Source organism: Poecile atricapillus, chromosome 18, assembly GCF_030490865.1.
Source record: "Poecile atricapillus isolate bPoeAtr1 chromosome 18, bPoeAtr1.hap1, whole genome shotgun sequence".
NCBI classification, from domain to species: domain Eukaryota; kingdom Metazoa; phylum Chordata; class Aves; order Passeriformes; family Paridae; genus Poecile; species Poecile atricapillus.
The window spans coordinates 286,276-302,538 of NC_081266.1; the positions used below are offsets into that span (position 1 = coordinate 286,276).

General features: G+C 38.5%; 1 protein-coding gene across 2 annotated transcripts in view; it reads right to left on the reverse strand.

Annotated features, from left to right (window-relative positions):
* The window catches only part of ATXN10 (ataxin 10), a 58,368-nt gene that overhangs the window by 30,618 nt on the left and 11,487 nt on the right, over positions 1–16,263 (reverse strand). For both annotated transcript variants that reach the window (XM_058853065.1, XM_058853066.1), the window contains exons 4-5: positions 6,084–6,180; positions 5,043–5,207 (exon numbers count right to left, since the gene is read on the reverse strand). In XM_058853065.1, the coding sequence (XP_058709048.1) occupies positions 5,043–5,207; positions 6,084–6,180 (262 nt within the window). The remainder of the gene's footprint in view (positions 1–5,042; positions 5,208–6,083; positions 6,181–16,263) is intronic.

Consider the following 16,263-nt stretch of genomic DNA (forward strand, 5'->3'; position numbering starts at 1 on the left):
GATGGAAGGAGAATGAGGAGATGCCATAGTATTGGGCTGGAAGTGTTTTGGTAAGGCCATGGAGATGGACTATGATATACTAGAATATTCCCTTTAATTAATGAAAAGTCTGGGGGGGATGGAGTGTTCAAACTGTAGATGTGAGCAGAGGCATCCTCAATAAAGCAAAACAGATGTTGAAGTAGCTGTGATCCCATGAGGAGCTCGAACAGAGAGATGAGAGTGATGAAGACCCTTTGCCCCCAAGGAAAGAAGAAGACCTCTGTTCCCAGAGATGAAGATGATATCAGAGACAGACGGACAGAACCTTTGCTTTTGAACAGCTCATCCTTAAAATAACACCCCATAAGTTGACATGGCCCATGAACTCAGCTGTGGGAAGGCTGTGAAAGATGGGAGAAACTTCAGGATCGCAGATTTTCTGGGCAGCTGCTATTCGTGGAAATTACAAAGCCACAAGAGAACTGTTTCTTGTGGAGAAGTCTCCATGGCATGGCCAGAGAAATTCCTCTCCCTACAAGGACTGATGAAAGACTATTGTAGAGCTGATAACTGATTGAAAATCCCAGGTTTTGTTCCTACATTGTCAGTTGGGAAAGAAAAGAAGATGTGGAGAGGGGAGGAGAAGTGTTCTGAAGGTTTTATTCTGATTCTTACTATTTTTTTAGTTCTGTTAATAAAGTTTTCTTTATGCCTTTTAAGATTTGAGCCTGCTTTGCCCTCCCTCTTAATTCATATCTCACAGCAGGAAATGAGTAAATAATTCTAGTAGGTGCACTGGCGATTTTAGCCAGCGCTAAACCCGTTACAATAATGAAGAACAGAGCACGAGTATCATCACCAAGAGAAAACAGAAGAATTAATGGTGGAGTAAAGCACTTCCAACTCCCTCACCATGCCCAGAAATTCTGGAGGTAGCTAAGCAAGGATGCAGCACATTCAGTATACTGTCTTTAGTCCTGTCAGCTTTCCTGTTTTCATTTGTGGCACGGGAAAAGAAGAGGAAAAGTAAGATAATCCACAATTCTGAAATATAGAAAGATATTCAGTTTTGGGTTACTGAACATGGCATTTCAAATGCACACAAAAGGCTTTGGTAGGAGACTTAAACTCTCTTTGGGGGCCCACAGTAGAACCACTGGAATAAACTGAAGACCACTGTAATTTAGTGAAGGAAATGGTGAAAATTAAAGCTGTTATGCAAGCGTAACACAGTAACAAATGAACAGTGTTAAATATGCCAATTTTCTCGACTCTTTAAAAATTGTTTGGCTAAAATCCTAAAAAAATCAAATGCTTCCATAGTAGATAAATACAGGAGGAGATGTTCAAAGTCTTTATAACAGCACAAGGGCTGTATTATACCAAACTGAAGCTCAGAAGCAGCCAAGACAAAGTGGTACAAGCTACATTTGCACTCAGTATATTCCAGATGGCAACTAAGCTTGCTCCAATCAAAGCTGGGTGTAAGCAATCAACTTTACCATCAAATGTCATGGTCCACATTAAGTTGATTTTATCCCATTAGCAAATTTAGGGAACAGTTTCCTCAGTCTCAGAAAAAGAGGAAGACAACCCCATGTATGTTTTCCAAGTACAAAGAACAAGACATGGCAATTCTCTACTTAATCAGCAATCTTCTTTTCCAATCTCAAAACCAAAAGCATTTTTCATCAGTACATTACTACAGTAATGCCACTCTATCCAAAATATTTAGTAAGAACTAAATAGCTATCTTTTTACTGTAATTTAACAAACAAATGTAATAAATCATCCACATTTTGAAGAAAAGTAAAGAAACAAACTCAGTTACATTCAGCCAACTTTCAAACTTTTATCACCAGCCTTTTTAGATGCTAAAAAAGCAATATGCCTCATGAGAAATTATTTGGAATCAAAACATATTTTAGAAGCAGAAGTATATTTAATCCTTGCATAAGAATAGAAGAAACCTACCAAAACCATTTAAATAAACAATTACAAGTATAAAGCTATTTAATAACAAATGGAATGTGTGCTGTCATAAAATCACTAGGAAAGAGGTAATTCATCCCATTCCCACACCGGCATTTCTAGCTCTGAAGGAGAATATAGAAACATATTTTCATATTTAAGCCTTGGTCCTAGTATCAAGCATCACAATACTCCTCTCCTGTGCTGAGCCAAGCACAACAGTGAGCACCCTTCCATCTCCCAAAGGCACTCCCACAATGAAAGCATCCTTCCTACTGGACATGATAGCCCCCACCAAGTAAACTGAGGTCTAGAAGACTAAATTCAAATTAAGTGCAGTATTTCACTGATTCACGAGACACTCAGACTCAATTTGACAGTTTGACAGCTACATCTGAAAGGCACTAAGGAGAGATTAAATGTAACTTATATGTAGAATTGAATTGATTTTTTTTGAAGAGCTACCAAGAAATAAATGGAAGATGATCAGCAATGGCTAATAGCACTTCCTGCTTCACCCTCTCCACAATATACACAAGAAGAGGTGACAAGATAATTCAGTGTATGAGGCTGAGCTTTGAAAGATTGAGGAAATCTGTGCCAATTCACTGCTACTGCAAATAGAAAGTAGAAGTTAGTCATATCTCTAAAATTAAGGAAACTTTTCCAAGTGTTGTAACTATTTAAAACCACAGCTGAACTTGGAACCTGCAATGTAACTCCAACTTTCCTGGAATTAAAAAAATAATTGCTTTCTGGAGAGCAGAAGAAGGGGGTGGAGGACATCCTAAACTGTCCGACAAGAAACTGAGTTGCCAGCCCAATGAAAAAAAAAGGTTCTTCACCACACACACACCAATTCAGCAAAAAGAGCAGTACTGAAGAGCTCTCTCCTTGCCTTTAAATCTGTGCCCATAGGCAAGACTCCTTGCCACAGGAGTACCAGTTTTTGTCCACACATCTTTCCATAAGCCAGGAAAAAACCCAAAGGCAAAAGATTGGGGAGGGGTAGCCCCACATCCTAATCTTTACAGTAATCATTTAGCTGTGGTTTCAAAAAAGAAAGTGGATGTTCAGCAAAACTTACTTCAATGCCAAACAGCTGACCACACTCCTAATATCATTTTTCTGAAAGACAAAAGGCACATTATGTCTCTTATTTTAAAATGGAAGATTTTTGTTCTTTGCTCTTCAGGAATCAAAAATACAACCTATTTTTCCTGTCCATATTAGGACCAGACTGCCCCATGCACAAACTTGGAAAAACTGATTACACAAGTTATACTCTCATCTCTGATGGAGCCACCAAGGTATTTCTAAAATAAACAGCTTTTAGAACACACATCGATCTTGGTTAAGATAAATTATAATGTAATTTTTGTACTATGTTTTCCTAATTATTTTAAAATACACATATTTTTCCAGGTTCACATTCTAAAATAGATCGCATGTGGCATTCTCTGTTGGCTTCTTAATTGAAGCTGCAGATTTTCAGTGTTAGAGTTTGCCCCTTGTTCATTTCAAGACTACCCTGAAAGAGACTATTTCCCACCCACATCAAACATCCATGGTGGAGATAAGACATTTTCACCGTAACATCAACTGAATCTACTTCACACTAGAGAGATCAGGGAAATGCATATCCCTCAGCATTTATTTTGATGCTGCATTTATCTTCAAAACAATCTTACCACCAAGATTTCGGTAACAGTCAAAACAAATTTCAGTGTATCTTCAACACACAAAAAAAAATAAGGATAATCAGGATAATTATCTGAAAAGCAACACTTTAGTTTTGTCATCTGTCAATAACAGATAACAAATTATGTCAATTACGCACGTCAACATGTATAAAACTCAGTTTGGAAACAGCAGTCTCATCACCTAACCCTAAACTTACAGTTTGCTTTTTAAAAACTATTTTGGTCTAAGCAAATTGCCCTTGCCATTAAAAGAGCTGAGCCACAAACAAATTCCAGGGCATTTTTTTCAGTACAAAAGCAAACTATAAAATGACACTTACTTTTCATTCAGTCATCTTAAGTCTGTGTTAAGACTTTCTATATTGCTTTTAAAACACCAAAAATCCTTCATATTTAAATTCTGAATTTAAACACAACTTTAAAAAGAATGCTACAAAAACATACAAACAATTTTTTCCTCTTGGAAGACATGGTGTAAAAATTAGCTGCATGTGCATCCTTGCTATATAGGGCAGCATATCAACGGCATAACTGATAACACTATTTAGAAGAATGGTCAGTAGTAAAAAATATAGACGTTCAGAGGGATAAAGTCACTGATTAGGTGCTCTAAGTATGAAATGAAGATTCACAAAAAAAGCCATCCCTGTTTTGGTATAAAAATGACAGTGTGTTGCAGTAGAAAACTGATGGTGGAGATAATGACTGACACCGAAGAAGGCTTCAAGCATCAGCACTTTATTGCTCTTAAGAACAACCTCCTATACTATTCATCTTACATATATAACACCTGTGTGCCCTCTCTACCCTTTTGTGATGGGTCAGTACACTGCAGCACTCCGTATCTCATTGCGTTCAATATTGTTCACCTGTCTTACACAGTTGTAGCCCATTAGTGATGAGGGTCACCCACTCCCAATCACCACTAACTGTGTGCCTACAGAAACCAGTTATGTTAAAAAAGGAAAAAAGAAAACACAAAAAAACCAGGTTTTATGTAGCACTTACAAGCATTAGACAAAAAAGTCCTCCTATCATGACCTGTCTGTATGACTGTTCCGTGCTAGCTTAAAAAAAATCTCCACAACCAGCACACAAGTATAAATTAGTTTGCATTCTAAAACCCTGTTTCATTGAAAAAAACAAAAACATTTGTTGAGGACAAATTCCTATGTCCTCAACAAAAAAAGGAGTCTTATTTTAACAACAATCAAAAGAGTCATTGAAATTACCATGAAAATAATCTCTATTATAAACTACTAATTTTTTACTAGATCTTCATTTACTACTTTGCAGTGTCACAAGTTTAGACATTTTAATACAGTTATTTACACAACAAAACACTTAACTAAGAGGTGTAGAGAGAGAAAATTTAACAGTACATACGACCACTCAGAATCCAGCTGTTCCTTGTAGACTCTCAGGACATGAAAAGCCACAGTCAAGTTCCCTGGATCCAGCAGTTCTCTCACTCGCTCTGAATTTAGGCAGGTGAACAGGACCATGCAGCAATAAGTGACAATTTTCTCATCACTGTATGTCAGGCAAGTCCTTCAAGAGAAAATAAGGAGTTAAGGGCAAGTTAAAAGGGACCCTGGAAAAACAGGCTAGTGGCACTGAGCTCGCTAAGCTGTTCTTTGCTGTCTTTTAGAGAATCACAAATTTGCCACTCCCTAAGAAGGATAGAAGTCACCTGCAAGGAAAAATATCCAACTCACAACAAGGTCAAACTTCATAGAAGGTTTACAAAATTAATGCTAAATTGGAACTGCTTTCTTACGGTAAGGTCTTCCTACTCCTGGTGCTAACAAGTGGTTTCCAAAAACCCATGGAGAATGATTATCAAATTGAATCAAAGTGCCTTTGTAACCAGCTTACTACAAAAAATCTTGCTAAACATAACAATGCTGTCATGTGCCTGCACAAAATAGTTTATGTAGTATTTCCTTACACATATATTATCAAATCCCCAGGAAGATATACTGGTGAGGTTAGGAGAGGGACAGGATTGAAAGATTTGAAGATTAAGGAACTTTTATAGATTACATATGATCCACCAATACTGACAGATCTGCACAGAGACAGTATCATGAGAAAAGAAAATGCTGTGTTCTTGGAAATGAGTGTAACTACTTGAAAACATGTCTGAAATAAAGCTTATGTTTGAAGATCGTAATTCAAAATAGTTGTCTTCCAGTTTCTGTTCAATGAAATCAATCTACTGTTAGTTTAGAAAAAGCAGGTTTTTAAAGGTTCTGACTCCTGCGGTTGACTAACAAAAAACATCTACAGGATATGGTCTCAACCAGCCCATTCTCACCAAAGTTATTTTTCAGAGTTTCTCACAAAGGCACAACTATCATGTACAAGAGCTTTGAATACAACCACAGAAATGACACTAGGAAGAAACCCCGCATCCATGCTTACAAGAAGAGATCTGGGAAAGCACACTTCCAGATGCTATTCTGGGAATCTCCATTTCCTGCAGCAATGTTTCCAAGAAACTGGAGACTACAACGAAGAGCTGAAAGAAATCCAGAAAATATATTAACAAGAATTCAAAGCAACACTAATAAATTTCACAAGAATGACATACTTCAATATTCTAGATACACACTGCAGAATCCATCTACAGGAAGCTTTAGGTGCAGTATTTCACTTCTACTGTACATAAATATTTGGATTTTTTTTTCTAACACAAATAATTTTACAAAATATTTTAGAATCACACCCAAGACTTGTCTGAGTATTACACACAGGCTACTAGTGACTATAAGAACTGACAGGTCCAAGCTCCTCACATTATATTCTGGTTAACTGGACAAATGATTATTGTCTATTATGATATGCTCAATACCTTGTATCCCAGAATTTCTATCCCAGAAAATGAAAGCCAGCTCTCCAAATAGCTCTGCCTCCATTTTTGACACTGAATTTAACATGGCCAATTTATACTCTTACTCCAAAGGATTTATTTTAGCCTCCTCTCAATAGATTTAAAACATTTCACCACACAAGTTAATATCCTAGACCAGCCACCAAAAGGTGTAAATTAAAAAAAAAAAATTGCATGTTTTCAATAGCATGAACCCAAAGACTTCATGAAATTAAACCACTTTTTTGTCCTTATCAACAGCTATCAATAGCCTGGCCCTTATTCATAAGTTGTCAAAGAAACTTGAAATTAAATGTTCAAATTCAATTTAACAGATAGTACAAACAACAGCCTAATACATATGGAGGTGGCTAATATTGCCAGGTTCTGCAAATCTAAAATTAGGTCTCTTAGAAAGGTGCTGTGCTGCTGTGCCAGCTGGCAGCCAGATTTCCTAAACAGGTCTGGGCATATGTCCTCTTGAGAACAAGAAAGTGAGTCTAAGAAGTGGTCACTTTGGCTCAGAAAAAAGTAACTTTTTAAAATATATATATATATAATCCCAAAATATGTATGTATTCTCTATAATGCGTCTTGAATTATATTCTCTAGTTCTTAAGACCTCTGTTCTCTCCCCCTGCACATCTGCACTGGTTTAATTATTTTCTGCTCATCATTGTGCTTCCTTTTCTCCCACTCATCTGGTTCCCACCCTGCTGACTAAGGAGTTTCTGAAGGACAGCAAGCATGGGCATGCCAGCAGACATTTTATGGAAATACTTCCCTGCTAGAAAAAAATAACAAGGCAGTAAATCCTAGAAACAGGGTATTACCTCCCTTCGTGAATTTCTTAGCTATACAGCAATGAGAAAGGTCTCCCAAAGAAACATTAGGCTGGTTGACTATATTCCAATCCTTTCCTGAAATTTGCTTTGCTTTTTTCAGCTATCAATTACACCTTGGTTATTCGAGATTAGTCTGTCCAAAAAATTCTACAGACCAAGAAAAAAAGTTCAAGATCTTGTAAAGTTACCATTCTTACTGTAACAAAGATGAAATGCCATGAACGCATTTACAGTACAGTAATAAATAGCTACAAATTCTCCATTAATCACACAGTGGACTCTCAATATTTGTGAAACCAACCAACACTGCACTTGTTCAGCAGTGATGTACTGAACAAAGAAGGAAGATACAGAAAAAGGTGATAATTTGGTGGATGCATCCATGGCAAAAAACAGTTTCACCACTAAGTGCTTGTTCTTAACCAGCAAGAGTTAAGATTTTTCTTTTAATTAGAGAACACAAATCAATACATGGGCAAGTGGATATTCCATAAAACAAAACCTATCTCCTCTACCCACCTAAGCAGAGAAAGAGGATGCCTTGATAACACAACATATAAGTAATCTCACATGATGACTCCCAGCAATTTGGAAGATATGATTCTACAAATGGAAATTAGCACCCAAGCAGCTGAGCAAAGCCCAGAGTCCAGGTCACATACCATGTCCAGCAGTCACAGATAGAAAAACACAGATGAAGAGGCAAAAACAACATGAAAGGTCATCACACCACACCTAGAGTAACTCATCACAACATGTTCTCTGAAACACATCACAGCAATATCTGTAGGGTTGTATTTAAAAAAACAAAACATCTCCCCTGGAACTCCACTGGTCTTGGAATACATAAACGTCTCATGCAGTGCTTCTCTCCAAATATAACTCCACATAAAATGTACTAGCCTGGCACCAAGCTACCAAGGGATAGTGAATTTTGATACAAGCATTACAAATTTATACAATGGTATTTATGCTTTAAAAAAGAAACTCCCCAAAAATCCAACTAGAGCCATTAATTCACAGCAAGGTATGTGTGGGTTAAAAGATGTAAACACTACAAATATAAAAGGGAAGTATTGCATTTCAAACTATGGAAATATTTTCTTAGCATTCAATTTCCCTGTTTTTCTTTTCTAGTTTTACATCTATGAGACTTGACTGGTACAATATATGATTGATACGCTTGGATATCTGTATAATACAAATACTGCTTTTCTCCTCTGTAAGAATTTCTTCATCATAAAATCACAGAACCCTTAAGCTTGGAAAAGACCTGTTAGACTATAAAGTCCAACCGTCAACCCAGTACCATCATGTTTACCACTAAAGCATGTTCTCAATTACCACATCCACACCTTTGTGAATATTTCTCGGATGGTAACTCTACTGCCTCCCTTGCCAGCCCATTCCAATGCCTAGAAACCCTTTCCATGAAGAAATATTCCCTGATATCTAATGTAAACCTCCCCTGGAAAACTTTGAGGCAATTTCCTTCCATGGCCTTTCCATGTCTTTACACCAAAAGCAAGAAAATGTAGCTGATGATGAAGATAGACTTCCATTCTGCCATCCAATCAATAAGCCATGTGCTTCCTGTAAGGGGGGTGGGGTAAAGGAAAACAAAAAAAGGAGAAAAAAAAAGACAAGACAGTTTCACTTATACCCCTTTTTACAAAGCTGAAAACAATTGTCTTAAACAATTCTGTAGCTATCAGCATGGGTAAATTTAACTTTAAAAAAAGGTTACTCTGTGTGTGGTCAAGTGGAGTATTTTTAACCTGATGGTCAAGCACCATGAAATTGCCTGTACTGAGATGTAACTTCTGAAACACAAATCAGCCCTGGAGCTGAAGAGATCTCTCCTCACCAAGATTTCAATAACGCCTGTAAAAGCTGGTGTTCTTTAACAAATACACAGATTACATCTTGCTTTCACAACCAGTCTGCAACGGCTTAAGGAGATTTTCTAGGTTCTATACAACAGAGCAAAGGGTACAAGCAGAAACACTGACTCTTTACCTAAGGAATTCTGGTACCTCAATGTTTATCTCTATATAAACTGAACATTTAGTCGCTCAAAGCCACCCATGACAAAGATGAAGGAGATGATACTTGATGGCCCTGTATCAGGATGGTTTAAATGCACTCCAGAAGTTCAGTACCTTCATGATCACAGCTCTTTCTTCCTTTCAGTCCTTTCTTATCACAGAACAATTGAGCCAGACTCTAGCGTGTGCTTTTCATTTAATTATTATATTGACATTGTCTCATTAAACAATTACATTATATAGTCTAAAAGACTACAGTGGCTCATCTGGTCCCATTTCCCTACTCCAGCAGGGCCATCCCAGAGCACACAGCACAAGATTGTGTCCAGATTGTTCTGGAGTATCTCCAGTGAGGAAACTCCCCACCCTCTCTGGACAATCTGCTCAGGGCTCAGTCACTGCCCAGGGAAGAAGTTCAGCCTCATGTCCAGGTGGAACCTCCTGGGTATCAGACCCTGCCCGTTCCTCTGGTGCCATTGCTGGGCCCCACAGAGCAGAGCCTGATCCCTGCTCTGAGCCCTCCCTGCTCACAGGGACACCCAGGGCTGAGAGCCCCTCCCAAAGCTGGACAGCCCCAGCTCCCTCAGCCTTTTGTTTTAAGAGATGCTTCAGTCCAGACAAAGATGTCATTTCACACAGTGCCATTTACAGAATCAGATTGTGTATTAGATGAAAATTAAAATCCCTTAAGTTCTGAGGACAAAGACTTTAAGCATTAGGATTTTAAAATTCAATACCATGTTTCCTTCTGTTCCACATGGTTACAACAGGAGCCCCCAAATGTGCTCAGCAATCATTTCAAAAAACTTTGACAGCAACTGTAGAGGCTTAAAACAGTCCTAAGAGATCTCCATTCCCTTCATTTGGGTCAGACAACACAGTGATAGTTGCGAGTACTATCACCGTTATTGAGATTGTGAGAGAGTTGTGTGTTCTCTACCTTTACTGGAGTTATCAAACAAACAGAGATATAAAATAGATCCTACCAAAGCACATACAAAATTGTACAGCATTGCTTGTCAGACTGGAAATATAAGGCTTACAAACTTGCATCTCTCTTAATGCTCTAACCAGTAACATGCAGGAAAAACAGAGCTGCGGTGCCTCCTCTGCATTGGGGCAGACACAAAGCCTAATAAGTCCTGGGACCACACCCCAGGCTTCTGAGAGCCTGCACATTTTTAGAATCGCCTTTGAGCTCTGCAAATCTAAACTGTGGGCTGTGAGCTGTCACACAAAGCAGCTCTGGCTGTTTGTAAACAATGGCAGAATGCTTTATGATAGACTGTGTGTCCCAGAAATATAAAACCTCCAACTCAGCATAAGGTGTAGCTCTCTATTACTATAAAAATGTGAGTTTCCACCACTATCATCCGGTCATTGACTTGTTCCCTTGCGGCTGCAAGTTAAAGCAACTTCCAGTCATAAAGAGTTATTTGCCTCTTCACCACCATGAATCATACCACAAATACTGATCAAAATGTATTTTCCTTGGAAAACAGTCTGTCTAGACTACTGAAATTGAATGTACAATACATATATGGGCTCTGCCATTTAATGTTATATTAAAATAGTACCTAGTATTTTATTGCTGTAAATAAAATTACTGTCTAACTACCTTTTATATTTCCACCTTGGTCTTACTGCACTTGCTGCAGTGCAGACTAGTAACCCATTTTTACCATCTGTGGAATACCAAGAATGTTTTGTTTAGTAAGTTTCTGCTCCTTCTCCCCTCCATCTCCTCCACCTCCAAAACAAAGTTGTACTCATTTCTTTTTCTTTCCCTTCAGAAGTGCCAGCTCTAATTTTAACAGAACATTATGTGCATTGATTGGACAACCCTTGTGTTCCTGGAAGATAAATGTCTAGGCAAAATATCAATACTTTGTTTTGACTTAAAGGAGAATTTGACTTAAAGGCAAGTAAAATTCTTGCCACACTACTAAAAATGTGGAGTTACAAATAAATTAGAAGGGATCTGGAAGAAACCATCAGACCACACATCAAATCAGCCTCTAATGCAAATTAAATTCCAATGAGGTCTCATAACAAGAGATGAAAAAAAAAAAACACTTGTGCATTTACTAAGAAAAGAGTCAGTTAGACAGACCTTTGGAGATCAGGTTCAAACTGACTCTGATTCATACAGCACTAATAAGGTTTGCTAAATACAGTACTAGAACTATTTTCTTTATCTCCTGTTATTTTAATTGCATCATTTCATTTTTAGAAAGTAAACATAAATATGCTCATTTCCTTAACAAATTATCTATTAAAATCTAAAGGCATATGAAATGAGACTCCTGTTACATCCTGGATGTAGCAAAACACATGCCTGAGATTACTGCCCTATATGAAGTAAAACACTTAAGTTTTTTGTGTGCATTGCAGACCTGGGAACTGCCTTTATTAACTTCCTGCAAACATTAGGACGTAAAATCTTGTTCTTGAATCAGCCCAAAAGCTGAGCCCAAAAGCTGAGCCTAAATCTAATGCAATGTCTCTTTAAAGGTCCTGCAGCAGCAAAATCAGCAAGTTGGAAGTACTGGGGAGTCTCAAAATTGGCTTAAACCATGCCAGGAAACAAAGTGGGTGGCCACCCACTATGTACTATTAGTGGTGTCTGCCTGTGAGACACACTCCTCCTAAAAGGTACCTTCTACAGGTCTGAAAAAAAAGAAGAAAAAATTATTAACACGTAAAGTACTAACCAAGGTTATGAACAAATTTCTCCAATTACTTTTGATAGCATACTGTGTATGTTGTTTCATTTAACCCAAAATTTCCACTGAAGTGCTTATATTTGCCCTCAAAAAGCTGAATGATCTTTTTCTGTAAGTCTGTGAAAAGAATATCAGACTTCCCACCACTTACTCGTACCATTTATATTCTGTATCTGGCTAATAAATGGACCACAGTCCTTTTGGAATACAGAATAACAAGCAAACTTACACTTGGTATTTTTACTTGCATATCCACATTAATGTACAGCAACAGTTTTAGCATCAACCTTTTTTGGGCATTATCATTTCATTTAATACCTGCAAGGGCAGCTTACCTCTTCTCATTGCCATGTAATGGTTCCTTCTGTACCACATGTGGTATATGCCCAGAGATTGGAGAAAGGGAAAGAACTCGATGTATCTCACAAACTTACTTGATGTCTCTACACATCACGTAACTTGGCAATAGTCTCTAAAATTCTCAGCAAAAAGCAAGAGACACCTTTCTCTCTAAGCCCAAAGCTGCTAGCAAAAAAGGGTCCTGCAGAATGGGAAATAAAAGCCTTGTAGCTTTGTGTCTGGAAAACCATGGTAAGACAACTTCCTCTTTTCCACCACAATGGTGCTCCTGTAACTGGAGAGTATGGCAGTTGTGCCATGGCAATGACAATCAAACGGTTGAGAGAATGACATGTGTAACTCCTACATAATTATAACCACTTGGATTTTTATCCCAACAGGCAACAGATGCCTCCTGTTGTTCCCTCTGCTCAGATCTTCCTCTTGCTTCTTTCCATCCCCCTTCCACCTTCACTTTCCCTGGAGGAAAAAATATAGCCTGCTTCGGGCCTCTGTGGGAGACTCTTTAGAAGGGATATTTCCCCTTAGCATATATGAAAAAAGTTAATCTGCTTCTCCCTGCATTAAATTTATGATGCTCTGCCTTTAGGAAGCTCTGCAATTAAAAGGTTTGTTTGCCCCATTTTTTCCACCTTTATCATGAGATCCTAATGCCCCTGCTATAAAAAACATGGCAACCATTTTAAATCTAGGGACGCTTCTGCAAGGTTTGACTCACGTATATTTGTGTAGAACAGAAACCTGCCTAATTATGAATTATTTGCTGACATTATTTGCTGGGGTAGGTTAGGGGACACTAAAGAGCAAGGAAGGAAGGAAAGGACTTACAGAACACACTATTTAGAGATCCACAGAAATATAAGCATTACTGTTCATTTCAAGCCTTAACCAAAGTAACCAGAAACCATTCTAATTAAATAGACATCAGCAAACTCCTATTTTCTTTGTGCTCCAAGTGGATATCAGTCCACATTATAAAACCACTATGCATGTGGCATAAATCAGCAACATCTTGGCAGGCTATACTAGAAAGCCTGCAAATTGCAGAAGCAGGAAAAAAACAAACCAGCTCTACACACTGTCTAAAAGCTGCACCAGCAACGAGACCAGGGGAGTCCACAGGGCAGCCCACTGACCTACTGTTTGTTCTGACTTAGGGATATTTTCTCAGGTTACTCTCTCTCCTAAAAGGAGCAAAATTACTTAAACTGACTCTGGGACAGTCACTGCCTCTGTCTCCCAGTACAGCAATCAAAACATCTTTCCCTGAGTACCATGAGAAGGACAGTTTTGACCATCAGCACAAGCGTCAAACTGCTGGAAAGCACCAGATTTTTAATCACGATTTCTAAGTCTGCTTCCAATGCCATCCATGTCGTCAGTACCTGACAGGTGAACAGGATTTGGTCTGTAGATCAAATTGTGCCTCAAGGTGCTGCAATAAAACACTTTTATACTCACATATACACAGTCAATAAAAAAATTCAGTTCAACACAACTTAGAGAGAGACTATTTACAAGGGCCTGTATAGGACAAGAGGGAATGGCTTCCCGCTGCCAGAAGGCAGGGCTGGATGGGATATTAGAGAGAAACTCTTCCCTGTGAAGGTGGTGAGGCCCTGGCACAAGCTGACCAGAGAAGCTGTGGCTACCTCAGCCCTTGAAGTGTCCAAGGCCAGGTTGGATGGGGCTTGGTGCAATCTGATGCAGTGGAACCATGGCAGGGGGTGTGGACAAGATGATTTTTAATGTCCCTTCCAACTCAGGCCATTCTGTGATTCTAAATTAGAGAATTTGTTACTACTGAGTCTACTGCAGAAGCAGCAAGACTCAAGGAGAGAATTAAGCCCACAGTAAGAAAAAAAACAACCCACTGCCATGAATCACTGCACTTAAACATTAGCACATTTAAAACAGAGTTGGGAAAAGGTTTTAAAATGAGAGGAGAGTCTTACATGGGGCTAGTAAGGGATAAACACAGCAAACTGGAGCTTACTATATTTGGACACAAGAGCCTACAACTACAGTTGCCTGTAATAATGAAGAGCCAAGCCCTGCTGGAAGTTGAAGGCCCCACTCCCTCCTCTTTTTTTTTTTTGCCATTAAGATAGGAAAGTGCTGCATTTAAGTAGAGTCTCTGGTCTTACAATAGATCCCACAATGCCCTTCTTCAGAGGATCTAAACTCTCTCTCAAACCCCACTCCACTCCAAATGCTAAAAATGAAAAAAGAAATTAAGGCATGCATCAAGTTCCCATATTAATACCAGAAGTCACAGGCAACATTACAAAGACATGTCAGGTTGAAAACACTGGTAACACTGGTATTTACTCAAAATCTCAGTTCCTGCTGTATCACACAAATGTACACGAATACCTCAGACCTGCAGGGCACAGGGAGCAGTTCCTGTATGCACTGTGCAAGATCCTAAGCATAGGAACTCACAGTGAACGGGGCAAGAGTGAACCACAGCAGGCAGGGCCAGTACTACATGCACAAGAGCTAAAGAGAATTCTGTATTTGCTAACTCAGGACAACTCATCAGTTGGAGTGCTCTTGATCCAGGTTTGGCTCTTTTTCTTTTGCACGCAGCTGGAAGTGGTGTAAAGGCTGGTTGCCTATTTTGGAGTTTCTGCAAAAAGGCCAAAGCACAAAGCCTTTGAACAATGACCTGAACCGAGATCCACCCAAATCAGTGATTCCACAGCCTTCAATGAATTTTGGACCAAACTAAGAGAACTAAGAGAATGTTCTTGCCTGTAGGAGGTTGCATGAGGTTGACGTGATTTGAGAACATGAAGTTGTACAGCTGGAATCCTTGCTGTAGGTGTTCTGAAGACAGTTCATTAACGATCTGTGGCAATATTCACCAAAACACAGCAGAGACAAAACAGTTGTACAGTTAAAACTGCAGTATAGAGCAGGACTGGAACATCTGTGCATCTGGTAACTTCCCACTGCCCAGCAGCAAGTTCTGCCTACTCCTTTAACCACCCAACTGCCTATTGCTAGAAAACCTCACAACTTGTAACCATATATGCTTCTGGGAGATGTTCACACTCACTTTAAAGATGAACTCAGACTCATTTTAAAAAATACTAACAAAAAAAAAGCTAAACATGAAGGAAGAGCAACAACAAAAAATCCAAACGAACAAAAAAACAAACAAACAAAAAACCCAAACTAAAACAAAAAAAAAAACCCAACTCAATTGGTACAAAAGAACAAACCAATTACTTAAAACTTTCCTGTTTGGTAAAGTAGTAAAATCCTCTGAGCTATAGTAATTAGGGGATAGCAAAACTCAAAAAAACAGAGGATTTTCTTAAGCTATGGAAACATGAAACCAAAATCCCAATACAAGTGCAACCAGCAGTTTACCCCTACCAGATAGCATATCAACTGATTGTTAGGGCACACACTCTGCAAATGCTAGAGATCATGAAAATCCCAATATTATTTTTACAGATTGGAAAAACACAAAGGCCAAAAACAACACCAATAACTCAAATAAAAAACTCATGCTTATGTTTACATAAAAGTTTGATGAGTATAATATATTCGTCACACTCCCACAATTATTCCCCAAAAATACTATAAATATTATTTTGACAATGTAATTATAGTTTTTACTTTAACAGTGGCAGCAAAGTATTGGCACCAGTCCCCCATACAAAAATCCTAACAGACAAAGCAAAGATCACACATTGAAACTGGCAACTCTTAAGGTCAGGGTTGTCCTTTATTCCTATG